General features: G+C 35.3%; 1 protein-coding gene across 8 annotated transcripts in view; it reads right to left on the bottom strand.

Moving 5' to 3' along the window:
• The window catches only part of USP47 (ubiquitin specific peptidase 47), a 111,917-nt gene that overhangs the window by 55,323 nt on the left and 33,857 nt on the right, over positions 1 to 22,737 (bottom strand). For 3 of the 8 annotated variants that reach the window (XM_082683023.1, XM_082683024.1, XM_082683022.1), the window contains 4 exons: positions 10,903 to 11,106; positions 6,467 to 6,580; positions 4,908 to 5,046; positions 109 to 205 (listed from right to left, as the gene is read on the bottom strand). In XM_082683023.1, the coding sequence (XP_082539149.1) occupies positions 109 to 205; positions 4,908 to 5,046; positions 6,467 to 6,580; positions 10,903 to 11,106 (554 nt within the window). Of the gene's footprint in view, positions 1 to 108; positions 206 to 4,907; positions 5,047 to 6,466; positions 6,581 to 10,902; positions 11,107 to 16,711; positions 16,835 to 17,637; positions 17,698 to 22,737 lie in introns of those variants that run through there. The other 5 variants (XM_082683021.1, XM_082683020.1, XM_082683026.1 and 2 more) reach the window with 3 other exon arrangements.

Genomic DNA, 22,737 nt, shown 5'->3' with positions numbered 1-22,737 from the left:
CCTGAGACCATGGCAGGAGGCAGAGGCCCAACCCACTGAGCCACCCAGGTGCCCCTATACTTTCATTCTTAAGTCAATCTTATTTATAAATTTTTTTTGAATACTCACTTATATAATGCATTCCTAAATTCAGGAGTCATAAAAAGTGTCTGCAAAAGGCTATTCAAATAGCAAGTCATTGCTTGGTTTACTAATCCCACGTATCCTTTAAAAGAAAAACACAAATATATACAAATCAGCATTTACATTAAAATAACAAAAAGAAAACTTACTAAGAATTTAATGAACAGTAAAAATTGAGAGGTTAAGGTTACTTGGAAATTATTTTAGTTTCTTCAAAAGCAATAAGAAAGACCTCTTTTTCTAAAATATGTAGTATGTAAACCTTGTTTCTCAGAAAAAGTGAGTAATACTACTTTGTTAAATGTCCAGAGATATGCATGGATATTATATAGCATTTAGTAAAATTTAAGAGGAGTATTTCAATATAGTATGTTTACTTGATATAGAAATAATCTTTGTTCCCCAAATTGATACACTGTTGATTCAAATGGAAAGGTATAAACACATTTGCTTTACTTATCACATACCCAAAACAGAAAGACCGAACTGAACCAGCTACTCATGCTATCAGGGTCTATAAACCAATTTGTGCCAAGGATTAATAACATGAGATAAATTCATCATATAAAATTCAGAATGACTTCCTCTATTTTACTAAGCCCATGAAGTATGAGATTCTATACATCAGCACACTATGCAAAGAGTGACTATAAAGTAAGAGAAGTCAGAAATAGGGAAGAATAAAGAGAGGGAGTGGGGTAGGGAGGAAGGAAAAAAGGAGAAGTTTATAGGAACTTAAAATTCAATGATTAAAATTATATATGATTGGATATCGCTACCACTGTTGAGAACATTTTTGGAATTTCTCTTTTGAAGTAGATTTCAGGCCCAGTTTATGAGACACACATACACCAAAAAAAATCAGTCTCATCATTTTAGTTATACCGCATTACATGAGCAAAATGTGGTAAACATGGCATAATAATTAAACTTATATACTCCCACTTAATACTGAATGACTTGGGTACCCTCCCCCCCAAAAAAGCCTAAATCTTTTCTCAACAGATGCTGAAGGTGTTCACTGAAGCTTTTCAAAATACTTTTCTCAATTCCCCAATTATAAAAACGTCTTGAGAAATGCTAGACTCTACAGATAACTATCAATATATATTGATAAATACTTTATATTTAATACTGTGTTTATCAGGGCACCTGGGTGACTTAATCAGTTAAGTGTCCAACTTTTCCTTTTGGCATAGGTCATGATCTCAGGATTGTGAGATGGAACCCTCCATCGGGTTCCACACTGGGCATGAAGCCTGCTTAAGATTCTCTCTCCCTCTCAAAAAAAAAAAAAAAAAAAAAATCCAAAAAACCTACTATGTCTATTCTGCTGTACATTGTTATACAATTATAAACTATGACAATACCTAACCATCCCCTCCTGAGTTGTTCTCTTGGCACCCTGTCTTTAATCCATATTGGAGCCTTCAGCTCACTGTTCTGTAATGACCTATTTACTTACATGTCTTCCCCATCAGACTATGAGCGGAGGGATCAAATCTGATTTATTGCTCTAATACTTAGCACAGCAGCAGGTGCACTTAAGGGGAAAATGCCTATGACATACAGGTAATGCAAATCTCCATGGTGTATGCCCTAATTATTAATAATAAAGCATTATTTCATTCTTAGGTCATTTAAACAGACTCTTCCACAAAGACAACAGTGTTTTGGCCCGAGACCAGGCTCATTGGTCTACATCTTCTTTTTGGCTGAGAATGCCTGGAATTTCCTCTTCTCCATCTCCTTCCCCCAATCCCTCAACAACCGGGATGGATGAATGCTATTACTATCTTTTGTATACCTATAGACCAATCATTTATCATTCATGTGTGATCTTGTTTCCCTTCCCTGGGCTTAAGAAAGGGGGTGGTAGAAGAGGGTTTAAGAAAAAGAGGGAGCACTTAATTATTACCAATGCTCTTTATTTTCTCATTAGCAATAAAAATCATATAGAAAAAAACTATGGTTATGTGTACTTGATTTAGCACCACATCTGCACAGAATGAACAGAGTTCCACATAAAGGTACTATTTGCTAAAACTATGAAGATTTCAGTGATACTAATAAAAGTGCTACTGAGTAATAGAAATCTTAAGTCATTAAATCAAAGAACTTCAAATGACAACTGTTATCAAACGGGTCCTATATCTGAAATAGCTGTGAGTCAATACTGTAAGTGTGAGCCCCTAAGGGAGAAGAAGGTGAAAACATGTCACTCAGCAAGCGGCACATGTGGAAAGAAATCCTAAACAGAACCTGCAGGTAATGAAGTAGCCATCAATTAGGCCAAATCAAGAATGCAGAATGCAAAAGGTCAACTCCTAGAGCTGGTAAAATAAAAGAACTGCTAAAGAAACTGGTCAAGAATAGTTATCAAGGATTCAGATAATGGAAACACCCTAGTTACATAGTTTCTAATCACCTGCAATTCCACATTAGCCTTCAATCTGCTTTATGTTCACATATACAATATCCCACCCCTACCCGCCACTACACTACCTCCTATCAACAGTGGCTGGCTATCCCAGGGGGATTTGATAGGCAAGGGAGACAGGAAAGAAATCCCCAAACCTCCAGCATTATAGAGAAATGTGTTCCTTAAGAGCCAAGTCAAAATCTTGACAACACTTTGTACATGGTGCCAAGATACACAGTAGTTTAAGGAAAATGCAAATTCAACAGTCACTAACAAAATTATGTTTAAACCACAACTCCTTTGGATACTTATAGACTACTTTAATTCAGAAAGGCAGTACCACTAGAAAACTGGAGAAAATTGTACAGGTAGGAAAAAGGAGTGGAGTAGAGGTGTATGAGAAACAATTATCAGGAATGAAGGCTAAATGGCAATTTAATTGCCATTAATTAATGGCAAATTAATTGGCCAATTAAATGGCAATTTAAAACAAAGACCTCTAAAAATTGTTTTAAATGAATTTCAATTTAGTAATTGAATTTGAGAACTTCTCCTAAGGAAATAATCAGAGACAAAAATAAAAACTTATGTACAAGAGTGTTCATCATAACATCAGTAATAATTTGCTTAAATAGCTAAACTATACAGTGAAATAGTTTTTCAGTCATTCAAAACCCTATATTAAAAAACTATTTAACAGAATTGAAAAATGCTTATCATATAGTATTAAAGAAAAAATGCATAATAAAAAATCTCAAAACATGTGATACCACTTTTTCTTAAGAAAAAATATATGGAGCAAAGATAAAACAGAAATAAGCAAAATCACTGTAAGTAGTTTCTGTTAGTAGTACTGTCAGTGACTTTCACTTTCTTCATTTTAAAGTATGACAATGAGTATGTATGACATTTGTATAATCAGAGAAAGAACTTTTAAAAGTATGAGTCAGTCTCTAGGAATTTATAGGCATCAGAGAGCCACAGAGTATATACCACAAAGTAGGAATTCTATAAATACTCCTACATAAAGGACTGAATTGCTTGTCAGAATACAAAGCAAATAGTTCAAGAATCCTGATTTATTAAATCTGGAACTTTCTCAAAATATTTCAACTATCTCAGAATAATCTAGGGTGCTTATCTGAAACAAAATGTAATTTATCCAACCAGTATTTTGGAAAATAATGCCTCAGAACCCACATTTTTAACAAGTATCTCCAAATTACTTTTCAAGAAATAAAAATTTGAGAATCACTTCTCTAGACAGTATAATGATAATAATAAGATAATAATAAGCTTTATTATCTCCAACAGAAGATAATTCTGCATTCTCTTTTATTCCTGGTACTTGACTGTACAAAGTTTTATTGATATAAATGATCCTAAATACCAAATACAGCCAGCTTTTACTGGTATTTCCAAAACAAACGCACTGGTAAGCCTGTACAAATGATCAGCTATGAGTAAATTATCTACATTTTAATTACAAAATACAGTAGATAGAAGATCACAGATCACATTAGGACAAAATCTGCAATGTAATGTTATAGTTTTGTTTATATACTAAACACCTGCATATAATACTTAAAAGTTCTAAGAGTAGAGGTTCTGCAGTCGCACATAGCAGTACCAGCTGTGAAATCGAAGGCTTCTCGGAACCCAGGTTCCACTTCTTTTAATATGAATAATACTATCAACTGCAAAGGTTTGCTATGAGATCAAATGTTATGTAGAAGTAACCACATTATATTCAGGCAATTAACCAATCTTACATGTAAAGGAATAAACCTTTACATAAATAAAACAATTTCACTGTTCAATAAATTGAAAAAAATCAAACACCTAGGTTTAATAATGTTCAGAAAAAAGATAACAGGAATATTTAAATTGTATGACTAATTTCAAACCTATGTTAGATTAAACTAAAAGATGACACAGTAGGTCTAATAAAATAAACTTGGCCCATCTGTTTCAAAATTTAAGTATCCTCCACAGTCTATCCTAATCCAGAAAGATAAAATGAAAACATTTCTTTCCAAACAAAGTCAACTTCAGAAATTTACGGCTAAATTAAAAATAGAAAATTATCAAAGAGAAGAGTCTTCCTTCAAAATATAATATGCAGTATTTTTTACTTTATTACTAAATACTGGCAGTAACTATATTGTGAAAACAATGACTTGAAAGAAAAACCACATTATTGTTCTAACTATTTCTGTTAACTAGTGACCTTGCTCTGGGTCTCAGTTTTCTAATCCATAAAATGAGGTGATTAGCCTTGAGATCTCTCAGATTATTCAGGGTCTAACACCCTATGATTTTATGAAAATACAACCACCACAGTAGTAATAATAAATCTTACCAGTTTCTGATTTATTCAAAATAGATGAATAGGAGTAGTTTTGGCTGACATAATCACTGGTAGAGCCCACAGAACCTTCTCTTGGAAGTGGACCTATAAACCGGTCATGGACACTATCATCTCCAGCACTGGAATCCTCCTAAAATGCAGCATAACCAATATTTACTAAATGGCATATATTGCTGAAACAATGAAAAAAAACAACAACAAACAAAACACATACTAATTGCTAAGGCAATGAAAAAAACACAACATATTACTATTACCACCAAGACATTCAAAGGAATGTATGCCCTCACCATTTCCTATAAGAAGGCTCAAAAGACACCCAATGTAAAATGCTTTGGGGGAGGTGCTCATGTTTCCTTTCAAAGTTCCTATTTCTCCAATTTCCCTTAATTCTCTTTCAAATTTTGTTTATATGAGAGGAAGAGAAAATTCCATTGTGAACTCTTTGATGACCGGGTCTGTCATTCATTTTTACACCATCCTTGCCAAGTAGACCTGGCAGGTAGGGCAAACTTAAGTATTGGATAAAATGGATTGTTTCCTACTGTCTCCAGTACAAAACTTCCTATTAATGAGGAAGATGTCAAAAAGGATTTAGGGATATAAAATTAGCATAACCAATTAAGACGGAGCTGAAGAGTATTTACTATGCATTTTATAACATGAATTTCCATATCATAGACTAGAGTTCCCTAAATTAATACCTAATTTATATTTCAATGTCAATCAAAATCTTCTCATGATGTCAAAAAAAAGATGAGAAAGAGCAATTTCTGGTATTACCTCAGTATGGATGCTCTGTGTTTAATTACTGCCTACTGTCCAGACAGGTATTCTAATTCACAATAGACTTCTACATGAAAAGCATCACATACGAGAACTTTTATGAGTGAAGTTTCATTGAAGAGAGGGTTTTGAAGAAGTCCATAAACTCTGTAAGCCTTAGTTTCCCCAGCCTGTAAATAGCCTGTAAATCAGACCAGGCTTTCTCAATCTTTTTTAGGAATGACCCTGAAATTACACAATCTCTAGAGCCACTGAACTAAACAGGAAAGCCCACTGAAATACGAACAGAGACAAAAACTAAAAGAATAGAAATAAAGTATGTAACTTGAAAAACTAGTTATTCCAGAAAGGAGGGTGGGAAGGAAAACTGGGGGGGGGGGGGGGGTCTGGCCCTACCCTAAAATACAGAAAAATCTAGGCAAACTGCCAAGGACTTAAAACAACCAAGCAAATGCCAAACCAAAGGAAGGCCACTGAAACACAGTAGGAGATCTCTGTGGCATTTTAACTTATCCTAGATCTACCCAGCCCTGTTATGGTGGTAGTCTCAAAGACGGCAACCTGTTCCCAATGCAGAAACAGCCTGTACACACAAGCAACAGTGCTTTGGATGCCGACTGTTACCATGTTAACATATACACTTATAACAAGCCAACATAAAATATATAAATCACAAATTATATCTCTCCTCCTTCCTTTAAATACTGCTTCTGAATAATGACAGTACACAAAAATTATGAATACAAGGCTTCTAAATAGTTTACCAGTAGTATTTGAGGCTGTTCACCATCTTTATCTGTCAAATGCAGAAAGTTCTTCTTTCCTGGCTCAAAATTAGCATCAAGAAGAGACTTGTCACTGGTATGGTCCAGTGGAGCCTATGGGCATAAAATAGAATATCTCAGATTATGAGAAACATTAATTATAATAATAAAACAAGTAATGTATAAATAAATCTATAATTCTTGGGCTCAGACACTATTTTTTTTAATAAAGATTCTGAGAAATTCTGTTAATCTAGACTTGGAATTAACTTATTTACTCGTGTATTAGGATGGCTAAGCCCAGTGACAGTGCATATACGGACAGTTACCCAGATGTGCACATTTCCCAACATCTAAAAAAAAACTGGAGAGAAAAAAGGTAAAGAAGTATTACACAAATTTTTGTGTATGTATTACACAAATTACACAAATTTTTGTGTACGTATTACACAAAAATAATTATAAACATCTGTGTTTTTGTGTTCTCTAAAATATATTCAATACAGTGTATAATGGATTTTAATGAAGACTAAAGATAATTTTATATAACTAATAACTGTAAAAACATGCATGATATATGAATATGAGAATTTGCCAATAAGCAATACACTAAGCAATCCCACCAAACTAATTATGTAATATACCAAAATGGGCACTCTCGGAAAGACTCCTTAAGGAACAGCCTGTCCTAGGTAAATGATAATCTATTTCTTTTTTTTTTTTTTTAATTTATTTATTTGACAGACAGATCACAAGTAGGCAGAGAGGCAGGCAGAGAGAGAGAGGAGGAAGCAGGCTCTCTGCTGAGCAGAGAGCCCGATGCGGGGCTTGATGCCAGGACTCTGGGATCAGGATCTGAGCCAAAGGCAGAGGCTTTAACCCACTGAGCCACCCAGGTGCCCCAATGATAATCTATTTCAAATCCACTGCCATGATTCAGAGGATATGAGGAGGACAGAAACCATCACTCTTCCGAAAATTAAACATCTAAGATATGTAGTCTTTACCTCTTTTTTATCTGGTAAGGCAATTTCAATTCTCATACACTCTGATTGGTGGATGAGAGATGGAGCTTTGTATGCTCCAAGTCCACAGTAGGGACTCATCCACATGCTAGTCCATTGTTGAGAAAAATGACCGATGAAATGAACACCCCATTTTTTTGCTTTAAAACTATTTTGTTATCTTAAAAAATGTTTTTAATGCTTCCAATATATGAGGAATGCCTCCTTAGGGGACTTATTTTACAGAAATGCCTTTGTTAGGAACTTAACATTATATAAAAGTGTAAGTACTAACAACAAAAAAATAAAAACAAAAACCCTAACTGTAAAAGATGTTGCCACTTGCTATCTGTGTGGCTCTGGGCAAGTTAATTCCATTTCCCCATGGCTCAGTTTCTTTACCTGTGACATGAGGCTGTAATAGAACCTACCTCACAGAGTGGTTATTAAGGACTGAATAAGGTTATACTTGTATAGAACCTCATATAAGAACAATATTAAGCACATAGTAAGTTTAAAATAAGTGTTAAGTAAATAAAATAACAAACATATGATCTCTCTTAACTGGCTCACATCTAGAAATCCATGAGAAAAATGGGACATAGAAAATCAGAAGCTGGGAAGTGGAGGGGGGGGCAACTGGATGATGGACATTAAAGAGGGCACATGATATAATAACCAGTGGGTATTATATAGGACTGATGAATCACTTAACTCTAACTAATAATATACTATGTTAATTAACCAAGTTTAAATTAAAAAAAGAAAAGAAAAAAGAAAATCAGAAGCGAAGAGAAGTCACAGGGAGGAAAGGTATGTTTGGGTCCTTTACATTCTGATAAAAAACCAGATAATATAGCAGGAATACACAGGTGTTTTTCCTCAACAAATGTATATATCTAAGTGTATGAGGTGGTGGGTAGCTAAGTGGGTTATGTTTTCACAAAGCATATGGGTAACACTGTGTAGTAAGCAGGTAAAAGTATACTCACAGAAATGTACAGTACGCAAATAAATATACAAAAGTCAAGTATTTGAGAACAGTCATAGCTAAAGAAAGAGAAACAGGTAATCCTGATATACAGCTATTTTTTTTTTTTTAAGATTTTATTTATTTAGTTGAGCATGAGCAGGGAGAGGGGCAGAGAGAGAGGGAGCAGCAGACTCCCCATGGAGCAGGGAATCTGATGTGAGGCTCAATCCCAGGACCCTGGAATCATGACATGAGCCAAAAGCAGATAATTAACCAAATGAGCCACCCAGGTGCCCCATGACACAGATCCACTTAAAGCTACTATAGATGTTAATTTAACACACATATTTGGCATGCCTAGGGAGACTATCTATGAAGGATGCAAAATTAATACTATGAGGTCCCAGCCACCAAAATACATACATTCTACCACATGGAAAAGACACAAATGAGTAACAACTATAATAAAAGAATGCTAAGTGGCACAGAACAAGAAAAATGCAATTGGGGGACAAAGAAATTACTTTTAAAGTGGCATGAGGAAACATTTATGGATTCTTAAAAGTAAAAAATAAGACTTGGGGAGACATACATGACAGTACAGAACTATCTTTTAAAAAAGAGGCAACATTAGAAGTTAAATGGTGATGTAACAAGGAGTATTCAAAGTTTCAGATTAAATATTATTTCTCTTTGCATATTTTGTTGGACTACCAATTTTACTAATCAATTTCAGAGGGAAAAAGTTGGTTAATGTAAAGCATTAGTTCCATATTTTAAAAATGTAAATATATGATAGAATAGAAAGCAAAAGATCTTGGATTTTAAGGGCAAATTAAGCAACATCAAACATCTGTGATTATTCTATAGACTCAACTAAAACCCTGCTCTCCAAGTATCACAGACATAACATATTCAATTCTATTTCCCATCAGAGCTATTTTTCCTGGAAAACATAAGAATAGCAATGACACAGGACAGAAAAAGATAATATAAGCAAAAATGGAGATAGAAAAGCAAGGAAATCTGTGATAAGAAAACAAATTAGTCCAGTATCTGGGAGTTGAGATTACAAAAGTCTTAAAGAACCCATTGTAGTTTGTCTACAAGCTTGCTAACCTAGGGAATCTAATTTTCTTTTTTTTAAAGATTTTTATTTATTTGACAGAGAGAGAGAGAGTGAGAGAGGGAATACCAGCATGGGTAGCGGGAGAGGGAGAAGCAGGCTTCCTGTGGAGCAGGGAACCCAATGCAGGGCTCGCTCCCAGGACGCCGGGATCACGATCTGAGCCTAAGGCAGATGATTAACGACTGAGCCACCCAGGTACCCCAGGAATCTGAGTTTTTAATTTCTGGGCAGAAAGCACTCATTGAATGTTTCTGAACTGGAAGGTGACCTAAGTGCTACAATTTAAGATGACTGGAAACAATTCTAACAGTAATATGCAGGGTAATTTGGACAGAGAGACAGGAAATAAAAAATACTATTTCCAGTACTATTCTCAGGAATAGTTGATTGCACAACAATAGTGCAGATGTGATCCAACTCAGTGGTGTCCTTTGCCACTCTAGCATGCATAAGTGATCAATGTCTTCTCTTTGCACTTGGGACAAACTTATAATATAGTATTTAAAATATATTAATGTAATTATTTGTCAGTATAATCATTTCTACAATTGGAGACTGTAAGATCTCTCACTCGAAAGTCATGATACCACCAACCTTCTTGATCAGGTGCCTACCACTCTATCTGGTACATAATCACTATTAACATGAATGTGTATCTTTCCTTTCCTTTTTCTTGCTATATAAATTTTTCTCTTCCAAAATTTAGATTATAAAATACACATGATTCCATATCCTGCTTTTTTCCCTTAAAAATATAAGATGAATAGGGGCACCTGGGTGGTTCAGTTGGTTAAGCATGTAACTCTTGATTTTTTTAGCTCAGGTTACAATCTCAAGACCTCAAGCCCCATGTAGGGCTCCGCACTGAGTCTGCTTGAGATTCTCTTCCTCTGTCTGACTGCCCTCCCCCCAACTCATGCACATGCTTTCCCACTCTTTCTCACAAATAAATAAATAAATAAATACACACACACACACACACACACACACACACACACACACACGATGAATAACATCCCATGAAGTAAATGTTGGAAAATTTTCCATAGTTGACACAACAAGCCAGTCCTTTTACATGTGCAAAAAAACTGATTAAATGTCCTTATAGAGACTTTAAGATAAGCAAATGCTGAATCAGGAATGAAGGCAAAGGGATGAAGAAGGATCCAATTATTGAGTTATACACAGGCTCTTAAATTATTTATTATAGTTTTGCTTATGATATTAAGAAAGGTTCCAGGATTTAATATATTTGTTAGTATCAACAACAATAATGACTATGATATTATTAGCAGCTTAAGAAAACATGCTTTAAGTCTAAGGTTTTTACCATATCAGCAGTATTGATTCCATTTCCCCACACTAAATCAAAGGTTCCATTTATGTAGCCTACTTTGTTGGCCACATCTTCAAAGAGCTTCCTGAGTGGAGTAGAAGCTGGTAAATTTAAAGTGATCCGTTCATTCACTGTCTTTGAATTAGTAGTATCCTGTATTATACATAAAACTCTAGGTTCTTCAGCAGCATTTTCTATCTGAAATTAAAACAAACATCATTTATCTTTAAAGAAAAACAAAATTATAATAAGCCATATTTTCTATGATTAAATATGAAAATAACCCATAAAATATTATTTTCTCCTAGCTAGTATTACTGCTTTGTTATGTCTGAGACATATGTAATGGATACGCCAAACACAGACAGTACCATACATGTTTGTTTTGGGGGAAAACTGTGGCATATTTAAGAATCAACATTCTTGTGGGTATTTGCTTTTGCCTTTTAAGGCTGTACCCTCAATGGTCAACAAGCCAAGAAGACAGTATACTTGAGTAATTTTCAGTTGAAAGTAATAAAATCTGATATTTAAAATTGTATCATTACCGCACTAGCACAGTCAAATCAACCATTTCTGGGTTTCCTGAAGAAACAGAAAGGGAACTATAAGAATTGTCTTAACTTGCAAATCCCTAACTAAGAGACACAGGCAACAAGGCCTCCTGATCTTTACACTACTATACACCTATAGACATGTCTAAAGGCCCCATTGATCAACGTGCTAGGAGCTGACAAGCTCAAACAGATCAGCCAGCAGAGGCAGATAAGGAAAACAAAGGGAAAAAACTTTTCCATTACCAATGTATATGGAAGTTAGGATCACAAACGCTCCTTCCTTTTTTATTCATCTAGCACATAACTTAATGATTATCAAGACAAAAAGTTTTCAAAGGGACTTTCTCAGAGAGGCTCTGGCTTCCCTTTCAAGCTGTTGAAAGACACTGCTCTCCTTTTCAATTCTCCACAGTGGTAGCAGGCTGCATCAGATACTTGAATGCAAGAAATTCTTTCCCTCCTTTTTTTATAATGCCAAACTCTATGAATGGCACCATTATCCACTGACTGCTGAAACTAGAGTTCTGGAACCTTCCTCATCTCCTTCCTCTTCTTCACCTCACATAATCCCAAAATTCTATCAATTCCACTTTTTATTTTTATTTTTTTTAAGATTTTATTTATTTATTTGACAGAGAGAGATCACAAGTAGGCAGAGAGGCAGACAGAGAGAGAGAGAGGGAAGCAGGCTCCCTGCTGAGCAGAGAGCCCGATGTGGGAATTGATCCCAGGACACTGGGATCATGACCTGAGCCGAAGGCAGCGGCTTAACCCACTGAGCCACCCAGGTGCCCCTAATTCCACTTTTTAAAAAATTATTTCTTGAGCCATCCCCTTTCTCCTTACTTCTGCCTGGAGCAATCAAAATCTTACACAAGATTATGACAACACCTTCAGGAGAAGCTTAACTTTTTCTCTTCTTATCTTCAGTCAATCCAAAATAGCAAGCAAATCTGATTTTATAAATCTCATTCTTTCCTCTCAAAATGAAGTGCAGCAGTCGTTTATTTGGGGGTATGTCTCGCCATCCCCATAATAGGCTTTACAGAAATATGACCTGTACAAACTGGTGCTGTATGCAATAATTTCTTTCTTTCCTTCTCTTTCACAGTTAAGATCAACTTCATCCTTTTGTTGCTTCTGTATTACCCATTTTAAAATAATAATTACCACTGACTAGTGCTGAAGACAGGATAGACACAAAGTTTTCTGGTTTGTTTGGTAGAGTAATACAATTATAATTTGTTTCTGCTATATATAATTTTGGATTTGCAAGAGATTATTTATATTAAGGTTAATCCTAGTAGTTTAGAACAGAAATAAATTCTACAAAAGAAGTGTAACGTTTAAAACAGATTGGCTACCATGATATTTTGGACAAATCAAAATATTTAATTATAAATAAAAATCCACTTAAAAATGAAAAGGAAAATATATTTCTATAAGATAAACAGGATAATAAAAAAGAACATTACTAATAAGCTTCTAAGAAAGGAGGAAAAAAGCCTTCACCTAAAAACTTCAGGTGTTATAGGGGCACCGGAGTGGCTCAGTGGGTTAAAGCCTCTGCTTTCAGCTTAGGTCATGATCCCAGGATCCTAGGATAGAGTCCCACATTGGGCTCTCAGCTCAGCGGGGAACCTGCTTCTCTCTCTCTCTCTGCTTGCCTCTCTGCCTACTTGTGATCTCTCTCTGTCAAATAAATAAATAAAATCTTTAAAAAAAAAAAATTTAAGGTGTTATATTAACACATATGGTTGTTTTTACATCTTTTAATCCTAAGCTGAGAAACATTAAGAGTGGGCCTTTTAAAACTCTGATTTACAGTAAGAGAATGAACAATTCAAAATAAATTTCAGGGGCGCCTGGGTGGCTCAGTGGGTTAAATAAAGCCTCTGCCTTTGGCTCCGGTCACGATTCCAGGGTCCTGGAATCGAGCTCCGCATCGGGCTCTCTGCTCAGCATGGAGCCTGCTTCCTCCTCTCTCTGCCTACCTCTCTGCCTGCTTGTGATCTCTGTCAAATAAATAAATAAATAAAATCTTTAAAAAAAAATAAATTTCAAATACAAAAGATCCATTTTCATAATTTCAACAGTATACTTCAGAAGTAAATTCAAGATTTCCAGGTATAAAATACCATAGGGCCAGATTTTAAAACTTTAGATTAACACTGGGTGTTGTACATAAAGAAAGAATCTTGGGACACTGCATCAAAAACTAGTAAGTAAATAAATAGACAAAACTCAGATAGGCTGGAGCTTATGGTACAAGGAAGATTACCTTACCAAAGAATTAAGAAATCTGGAGTGCTGATTTACATCAGAATACATCTGTATACATCAGAATAGTGATATAGCAACATTGTATGACCAGACATTAGCCATTCCTGGTTCTTTCCCCAAATATGTCAGCACAAGGTATACACACTCCTATATCTTCTCTCTTTCCACCCAAAAATGTGGGGAAATTATCCCCAAAGAAATCTCATCTGAAGACTAAATGTACTATAGTAAACACAAAATTTAAACTCAGGTGTGCCTTTCATTCTTCTGAATGTCAATGGCTTTCTTTTCTGTATATTGCATATAAAGAACTTTTTAAATAGGAGGCTATAAAGGAAAAAACGGAATTCATCTGTAATCTCATAACACACAGATACAATTAACATTTTGGAGCACATCCTTCCAAATATTTTGTGCATATACACACATGCACATATATACATGCACACTCTTGAACACACACACTGGGTTAGAAGACTTGCTATTTTGTCATTTCTTTCTTTACTCATATCATATAACCTTTTCCTGCCAAACTTTTTCTAACTTATCATTTTTAACAGTTGAGTAGTATTTTATTACATGGATTAATAATAATTTGTTCTATCAGTTCCATTTTACTGGCTCAAGCAGACTTTATTATACTTTGGTAATAATACTGTGATGAACACCTACATAAAACTTTGTGCATTTTTCCATTTCCTTAAAATTCCTCTAAGCAGAATTTCTGGGCCAATCACACCTTATTCTTGAATTCAATTCTAGAATAACTGAAACAAACAAAAAGCTCTGCTCTTCTTTAAGGCTCTAAGGCTTCTGTAAGGCCACTTATAAATCTTAATTACTTCATAGTCTACATTCTGACCTGTTACTTTAAATTTAATATATGGCTATCATCCATGGACTACATTTAAATTTTTTATAGCACTACTGCCAACACTAATCACACTCATGTGAAGTCTCTTTGTTCCCTTATATCCCCCCAATCTGGGAAATGCTAAGAAAAATAATTATTTTTTAATTCTCAGATATCAATAAGTATAACAATAACTTTACAACAGTTTTCCAAAAAAAGAAGAAAAAAACCCCTCTACAATATTATATTAAACATGCAGATTTACACAACATTTAAATGTAAAAGGTGTTTCTTAGAATTGGTAAAATAGCAGAGCTACCTTTCTTCTTTGGAGCTCTGCTGCTGGTTGATTCCACTTAAGCCCAAAGGGAAAAGCAGTATCACCCTGAGCTAAATGAAAAATAGTTACAAAGTCTTTGCCACTCATTTTCTTTTTCCTTTGCCCATGAATCTGGACAGGTCTAGTGACCAGCTAGTATCAACAGAATGTACTAGATGTGACACTGTGTGACTTAAGGCGGGATTTTAAAAAATTAGCAGCTTTTGCTTTCTGCTCTTAGAAGATTCCCTCTTATGAGGGAAAAAAAAAAAAAAAAAATCCACTTACCCTGGGACCACCATGCTACAAGGAAGCCCTAACAACCCACAAGGAGAGAAAGCATTTAGTGGAGCACCAGAGTGCCCAATAATGGAGAAAAGCCTTCTTGTACATTCTATCCAAAGCCAGACACGAGCTAAATGCAGCCAAATAATGATCCCTGATGATGCTATATGGAGCAGAGAAACTAACCAGCTGAGCCTCTATCCAAATCCCATCCCACTTAATTATGAATAAACTAGTTGTTTTAGACTGTTCTATAGCAAGAGATAACAAAATTACACTTAAACACATTGAAGCACACCTGAGCACTAGGTGGAAAGGATGTAGTAATGGTGGTGTTGGTAGTAGGAGGGAGGCTGCCCATTTAAATACTATGCCCAACAATAAGGTAAGACATCTGAGGATATGTCATAATTTAGGGAAGCAAGCACAATTTTTTAGTTCAAAGAATTTCATAAAGAATAAGAGAAAAATAAAGGCAAAGTTTTAGAAAAGTCTAAAGCATGTTCCACTTGGGCAAATATTTAATGTATCTTAGGTGAGCTATTGCACGGGCACAGAGTTCCCTACACAGAAAATCTAGCCAATTATAAAAAAGGCATAAATTATAAAATTAAAACTATTTATTTTATGGACAACTCATAGCACTATTACACTTGTGAGAATAAGGGGAAAGTCAATAACAGTTACAATAACACTGTGCATGCTAAGAGACTGCTCTGTCTGCCTATCTATGCTCACTGCAGAAACAAAGCTAGATTTCCTAACAAAGTTTGTATCTGTGTGTTATGAGATTACAGATGAATTCTGTTTTTTCCTTTACAGCCTCCTATTTTAAAAGTTCTTTATATGCAATATACAGAAAAGTTTGAATTCAAGAATAAGGTGTGATTGGCCCAGAAATTCTGCTTAGAGGAATTTTAAGGAAATGGAAAAATGCACAAAGTTTTATGTAGGTGTTCATCACAGTATTATTACCAAAGTATAATAAAGTCTGCTTGAGCCAGTAAAATGGAACTGATAGAACAAAGAATCCTTGAAAAAAGAGTAAAAAAGAAAAAAAGGATTAAACCACAGTCTTATTTATAACAGATAAAACACAGTGGGATAAAAGCACTCTAAACATATTTTCTTATATAGATAGTTTCACTGCTAGCGACATCCTGTAGAGGTCGACATGAGATAGCTCTGTCTGAGGATCTCAGAGCCTGCTTGATAGCATGTTCACCTCTTAAGTCATGTCATCTCCTTTTCCTGGCATTCCTAATAGTTTTAAGTTCAAATCTGAGTTCTCTAAAATTAACACCATAATTCTTGTTTCAGAAAAAAACACTTCCTCAGTATTTCTTACTTAAAAGGCAGTGTGTATAACTGATGGCATATATTCAGAATGGTATTAGCATGTAGAAAACAATATCAAGCCAAATTCAAATTACCAAACTTCAGATTTTTTTCTAAGAAAAAAACGAATATAAAAAATATTAAAACATTACAAAGGGACCTCTTTACCTCTAAATTTAATAGTCAATGCATTTTCTTTTAAGACTTCCTTCTTTCCAGAGTTATTACAAAGATTAGTATTGTGGCTGCAAACAACACACATGCACAAACATTTTATCTGCGTCTTGATACAGGAGCTACTAGGAGTAAGAAGATCGGTCTTAGCACATTACCCTCTGGTCATCCACAGCTAATACTGCCATAGGTTAAAAAAGAGAACTAGGGAATGTGAGTATTTTTGCTGATTGAAATTTGTTAGATTTATCAACCTCATTCAGATTTGCATTTTTACTTTAACAAGTGACAATAACTGGGGCAGTGAAGGATGTCCTAACTTACATTTTAAAAAATTTTTTATTTTTAAGATCCTCCTTCCACTTCATTCTACTACCCCCTCCCCACCCATCAAACTCCACAATATTATATGTAGAATGCTTCCCATTCAGAGGAAGCACCTTGAAGAAAACTACAGAGTTGAAGGGACCTGAGGAATATGAGGTATTAAGTAAAAATTAGGATAGGACGCTACACATCACAAAGTTTAGTTTCATAGTGCATTCAGGCTGCTGGAAAGGTAATAGTTTTAATTATTAAAGTAAGATTTTCGGGATCTGACTTTGTAAATTATTAAATGATTTCATCCCAGCATTATTAATACTTCAGAAAATGAAAATATATCTGTATAAAAAACTGAAAGTCAAAACAAAGGGTCCTATAGTTTTTATATGTTTTCTCCCTCACTCACATGTTAAAAACAAGGGACTATCTAGAAACATTCATTTAAGGTGACTTTCTTCTTATTAAAATCAGGTAGAAATAAAATAAGCCAAACAAGCATAAAACTTAAGACATGCCTTGTTATTAAATAAAAATACTAACATGCTGTTACTTGTTCTGCTGATTATCATACTAAAGCAATTACATCAGCAGTCTACCTGTAAAAATTTCTTCTTCATTTCATCAAAGATATTTTGTCTGCACCTCCAAAACACATCCTATGGTATATAAGAACAAAATGAATTACAAATTATTTCTTTAAAATAAAGAGGTAAGAGAGTGAAATGAGAACAATTAAGCTTAAGACATTTTTGCAACAAATATGTATTAAAGTAGCACACCACCTAGGATTTTATTCCTAAACTACATTTGTAAATTTTACCTTAGGCCTCAATTATTCTTGTAAGGTTACTGAAAACCCGTGCTACAGTGATAAAGATTAATATTAGCACGGGAAAAAAAATCCCCACATTTTAACAAAAAGAGTAGTAGCTTTAGAATGTTCTAAGCCACATATTTTTCCCAGTTTTACTGACATATAATTAACACCTAACACTGTAATAATTTGAAGTATACAACATAAAGGTTTGTAAACATTGCAAAATGATTACCCAATAAGCTTAATTAACATCCATCCTTTCACACAGTGACAATGTTTTCCTCCTAGTGGTGACAACTTTTAAGACCTACTCTCTTAGCAACTTTCGAATACATAGTGCAGTACCTACTACAGTCACTGCGCTGCCCATGACATACCCAGGACTTACTTATCTTACATCTGGGAGTCTATGCATTTTGACCACCTTCACCTATTTCCTCTATCCTCTTCCTCTGGCAAACACAAGTTTGTTTCCATGAGCTCTTTTTTTCTTTTTAGATTCCACATGTAAGTGAGATCAGACAGTATTTGTCTTTCTCTTCCTAAGTCACGTAATATTTAGAGTCCATTAAATGAATTTTGCGGGGAAACCTTGAGATCCCTGATTTAGCTGGTTTGTAAATTTGGAATTTTCCACGTGATTAATAATCTTCAAGTAAGGCTGCTTAACACTATTATCTACAGCTATTTTCTTTAATGTAAATATTTTCCTTATTATGAGACGAGCTTATTTTTCCGATTGAGGAAATATAGAAATATGCAAAAGGAAATAAACATAACCTATAATCACGAGATAATCTCTGAAAAATCTTGTATACTTTTTCCTGTACAAATCTCATTTTCCTTCACCTTAATTAATAAAAAGACAGACCAATGTATTATTTTAAAAGGTTTTTATAACTCACAGTAACTTGGATACTATTATTTATTTAAAAAATTTCCTCTGTTTGCTTTTACAATAGAAATATATTTCTTTGGGGGCACCTGGGTAGCTCAGTGGGTTAAGAATCTGCCTTCGACTCAGCTCATGATCTCAAGGTCCTGGGATCCAGCCCCACATCTGCTCTCTGCTCAGCAGGGAATCTGCTCCCCCCCCACCCCGCCTGCCTCTTTGCCAACTTGGATCTCTCTCTGTCAAAAAAAAAAGAATCCAACCTCTTAAAAAAAAAAGAAAGAAAGAAAAAAGAAATATATTTCTTTAATTATAGCAGTACATAACGTTTAACAAGCAATTCTAAAATAACCCCTACAGCAATTATTAACAATTTGGTATACAACCTACCAGATCTCTCGCCATTCTATACATTTATTTATTAGGGAGACTGTTAATTATTAACCAAATAAGCTCACTCTGTACACCATCATTTGAATTCTGCTCTGAAAGTGTTTTTACTTTTAAATGAAATATTTAGTTTTTACTTTCTACGTAGCATTCCATTATATAGAAAACCATAATTCATTTAACTGACCAGTTATTAATGGGCATTTAGACACCTTCAAATTTTTACTACAGCTTTGCTTAGAGTAGAATTTTCTTCCTAAAGATAATTTCCCAAAGAATTACTAGATCAATGGTTATATACTCATTTTTAGGATTTTTACTACATGGTCCCAAAAGGCTATCTCTTCCACAAATAAGAACTGAACTGCAACTATCTGTCAACCAACTAGTTGCTCAGAAAATAGCAGTAAACAAAGCCCTTGCCCTCAGGGAGCTGCCATTTTACAGTGGGAACTCAATCATAAACAAATCTAAGTCATCAGGTATCCACCAACCTCAGAGTCTTTGCATTTCTGTCCATTCTGTTTAGAATGTTCTTCCTCTGAAGTCCTTACTTCCTTTGTTCAAGTATCATTGCAATGGCTTCAAAGTATGTCCACAGACTCCCAGCAAGAACAGGAGTCTAATTCCAGTCCCCTTAACTATGGGTCAGTCTTAGTGACCTCCTGCGATGTACAATATGACTTTCAAGACCAGGGTAGAAAGGGGAACACAGCTTCTTCCTGGCTCTCTATCAGATGCTTGTCCTTGGAACATGGCCACTATGCTGTGTGGTAGCCAAGTAGCCACATAGGAAATTCATGTGTAGATGTTCTAGCCACAGCCCAAATGAGATCCCAGTTGGCAACCAGCATGAACCACCATACATGTGACAAAACATTCAGACGATTCCAGTCCCCAACCTTTTAGCTGCCCAGGTGACGCCTAACTGAGCGGAAATGAGCAGTCCCAGCCCAGCCCTTCTTAAATAGCATATTCATGAGAAAAAGTCACTACGTTTGGGAGCAGGCTGTTACACAGCAGATGACCATCAGAACAGTCCATTTCTCAATTTGGTCTGTTTCACATCATTCTTTTTAAAATTACAATCCTCTTGATAATTTACATCGCCCTTCCTTGCTTCAGGTTCCCCCACAGAATTTTTGGCCACTTGATATGTTTAAATTTTACTTGTTTATTGTCTATCTCCAAGAAACTTCCATTATGAGCCAAGATGAAATAACAGACTGGACTTACCCTCCCCATCTTAGACAACTAAAAAACTACACGAAATATATGAAAAAAATAATTTTTGATAGCATTAAACAAGCAACACAGGGCAGTGATCACTGTGAAGGCAAAACAAACATGATGAGCTACCTTCCAGACTACAGTGCAGGGAGGGAGAATTCAGGTAGAGTCCAGCAATTTCCTGAGTTGAAGAGTTGAGGTAGAAGTCCAAGAACCCCACTTTAGCTAAAATTTACAAAGCAGAATACTGAAGAAAGGAAAGCTGTGCAAACAGCAAGCTCCAGAAGTCTGTAGCAGGACTCTCCTTGAGTATTTGGTAAAGTAGTTAACAGCAAGTGCATGTGAACAACTACCCTACCTGAGGCTGGGGAAGGAGCCATAGGAAAGAACCCTCACAGCTTGTTTCAGTGCCCACCAGCCAGAATGAAAAAAACTATAAAACACAAGGCATCAGATAGGAGAACTCAAGGAGTACTGTCTCAGTAGTAGGACCAAATTAGTCTTAGTTTACAGTCTACTCTGACCCAATCTTACAAAGCTGAAAGGCAAGCCTCAAGATCAAACTGTTGACAAGTAAATTAAGCGCATTCAAAAACAAAGCTCAAGAACACACTTACAGGAATAAAAAATACCCAGCACCCATCATGGTCTAATTCACAATGTCTGATAGCCAAACAAACATAAATAGGCATGTAAAAAAGCAGGAAACTATAATGGATCAATCAATAAAAACCAACTCAGAAATGATACAGATGATAGAATTAGTAGACAAGAATATAAAAAGTTGGGACGCCTGGGTGGCTCAGTTGGTTAAGCAGCTGCCTTCGGCTCAGGTCATGATCCCAGCGTCCTGGGATCGAGTCCCACATCAGGCTCCTTGCTCCGCAGGGAGCCGGCTTCTCCCTCTGACTCTGCCTTCCACTCTGTCTGCCTGTGCTCGCTCTCACTCGCTCTCTCTCTCTCTGACAAATAAATAAATAAAATCTTTAAAAAAAAAAAAGAATATAAAAAGTTTATAACTTTGTTCTATATTTCAAGACAGCAGATAAGTGGGACATCAGCTGGCTGGGTCAGTAGACCATGTGACTCCTGACCTCAGGGTCATGAGTTCAAGCCCCACAATAGGTGTACAGATTATTTAAAATAAAATAAAATCTTAAAGAAAAAAAGGTAAATGAGTATGTTAAGAAAAAAGATGGAAGACAGTAAAAAGATCAAACTAAAAAAATTTTTTTTAAATATTGTATTTATTTATTTGTGTGTATATATGAGAGAGAGAGAGAGCACAAGCAGGCAGCAGAGTGGCAGGCAGAGGCAGAGAGAGAAGCAGGCTTCCTGTCGAACCAGGAGCCCGATGTGGGACTTGATCCCAGGATCCTGATCATGACCTGAGCCTAAGGTAGCGGCTTAACCAACTGAGCCACCCAGGCATCCCCCAACTCAAATTTCTAAGAATGAAAAAGTTCAATATCTGAGATGAACGAAATAATGGATACGAATAACAGACTAGGTACACTGAATAAAAAATTAATAAACCTGAAAATAAAGCAAAAGAAATATGAAAAATGAGACACAGATTTCATCTTTCCTATGGTTTCATAATATTCCTGTGTATACACACACACACACACACACACACACATCTTCTTTATCCATTCATCTATTGATGGGCACTTAGGTTGTTTCCTTGGCTAATGTAAATAATTGCAACAAGCATAGGGATGCACATATCTTTTCGTATTAGTGTTTTGTTTGATGATATTGCATAATTTGAGACAACAAGCATGAACCTAGAGAGCATTATGCTAAGTGAAATAAGTCAGACTAAGAAAGACAAAGTGGAATCTTAAAACAATAAGTAAACAAGCAAAAAGCCGAGTCAGACCTAAAAATACAGAGAACTGATGGCTGACAGAGGGGAGGGAGGTGGGAGAGTAAGCAAAATGGTTTACCCATTTTATTGTGGGTAGTAGAAGATACATGCTTCCAGTTATGGAATGAGTAAATCACAGGAATACAAAGCACAGCATAAGGAATACAGTCAATGATACTGTAACAGCAGTGTATGGGACAGATGGTAGCTACACTTGTGGTGATACAGCATAATGCATAATCAAAATCACTATGTTGTACCCCTGGAACTAATGAAACATTGTGTCAACTAATATTTCAAAAAAAAAAAGAGAGAGAGAGCGAGAAACACAGAGGAAAAAGTAACATATACACAAACAAACAAACAAAAACAAACAAAAAGTGGAACAAAACCCATAAAGCCCAGAAGGAAGGTACACAATATTTTTCAGGTGTTTATGGAAAATAATGGTTAACCCGGAATCATAAATGAAAAAAAAAAAAAAAGGTCCTTCA

This window comes from Mustela nivalis, assembly GCF_964662115.1.
Source record: "Mustela nivalis genome assembly, chromosome: 9".
Taxonomy (NCBI): Eukaryota; Metazoa; Chordata; class Mammalia; order Carnivora; family Mustelidae; genus Mustela; species Mustela nivalis.
This window is presented reverse-complemented; position numbering and strand designations above follow the sequence as displayed.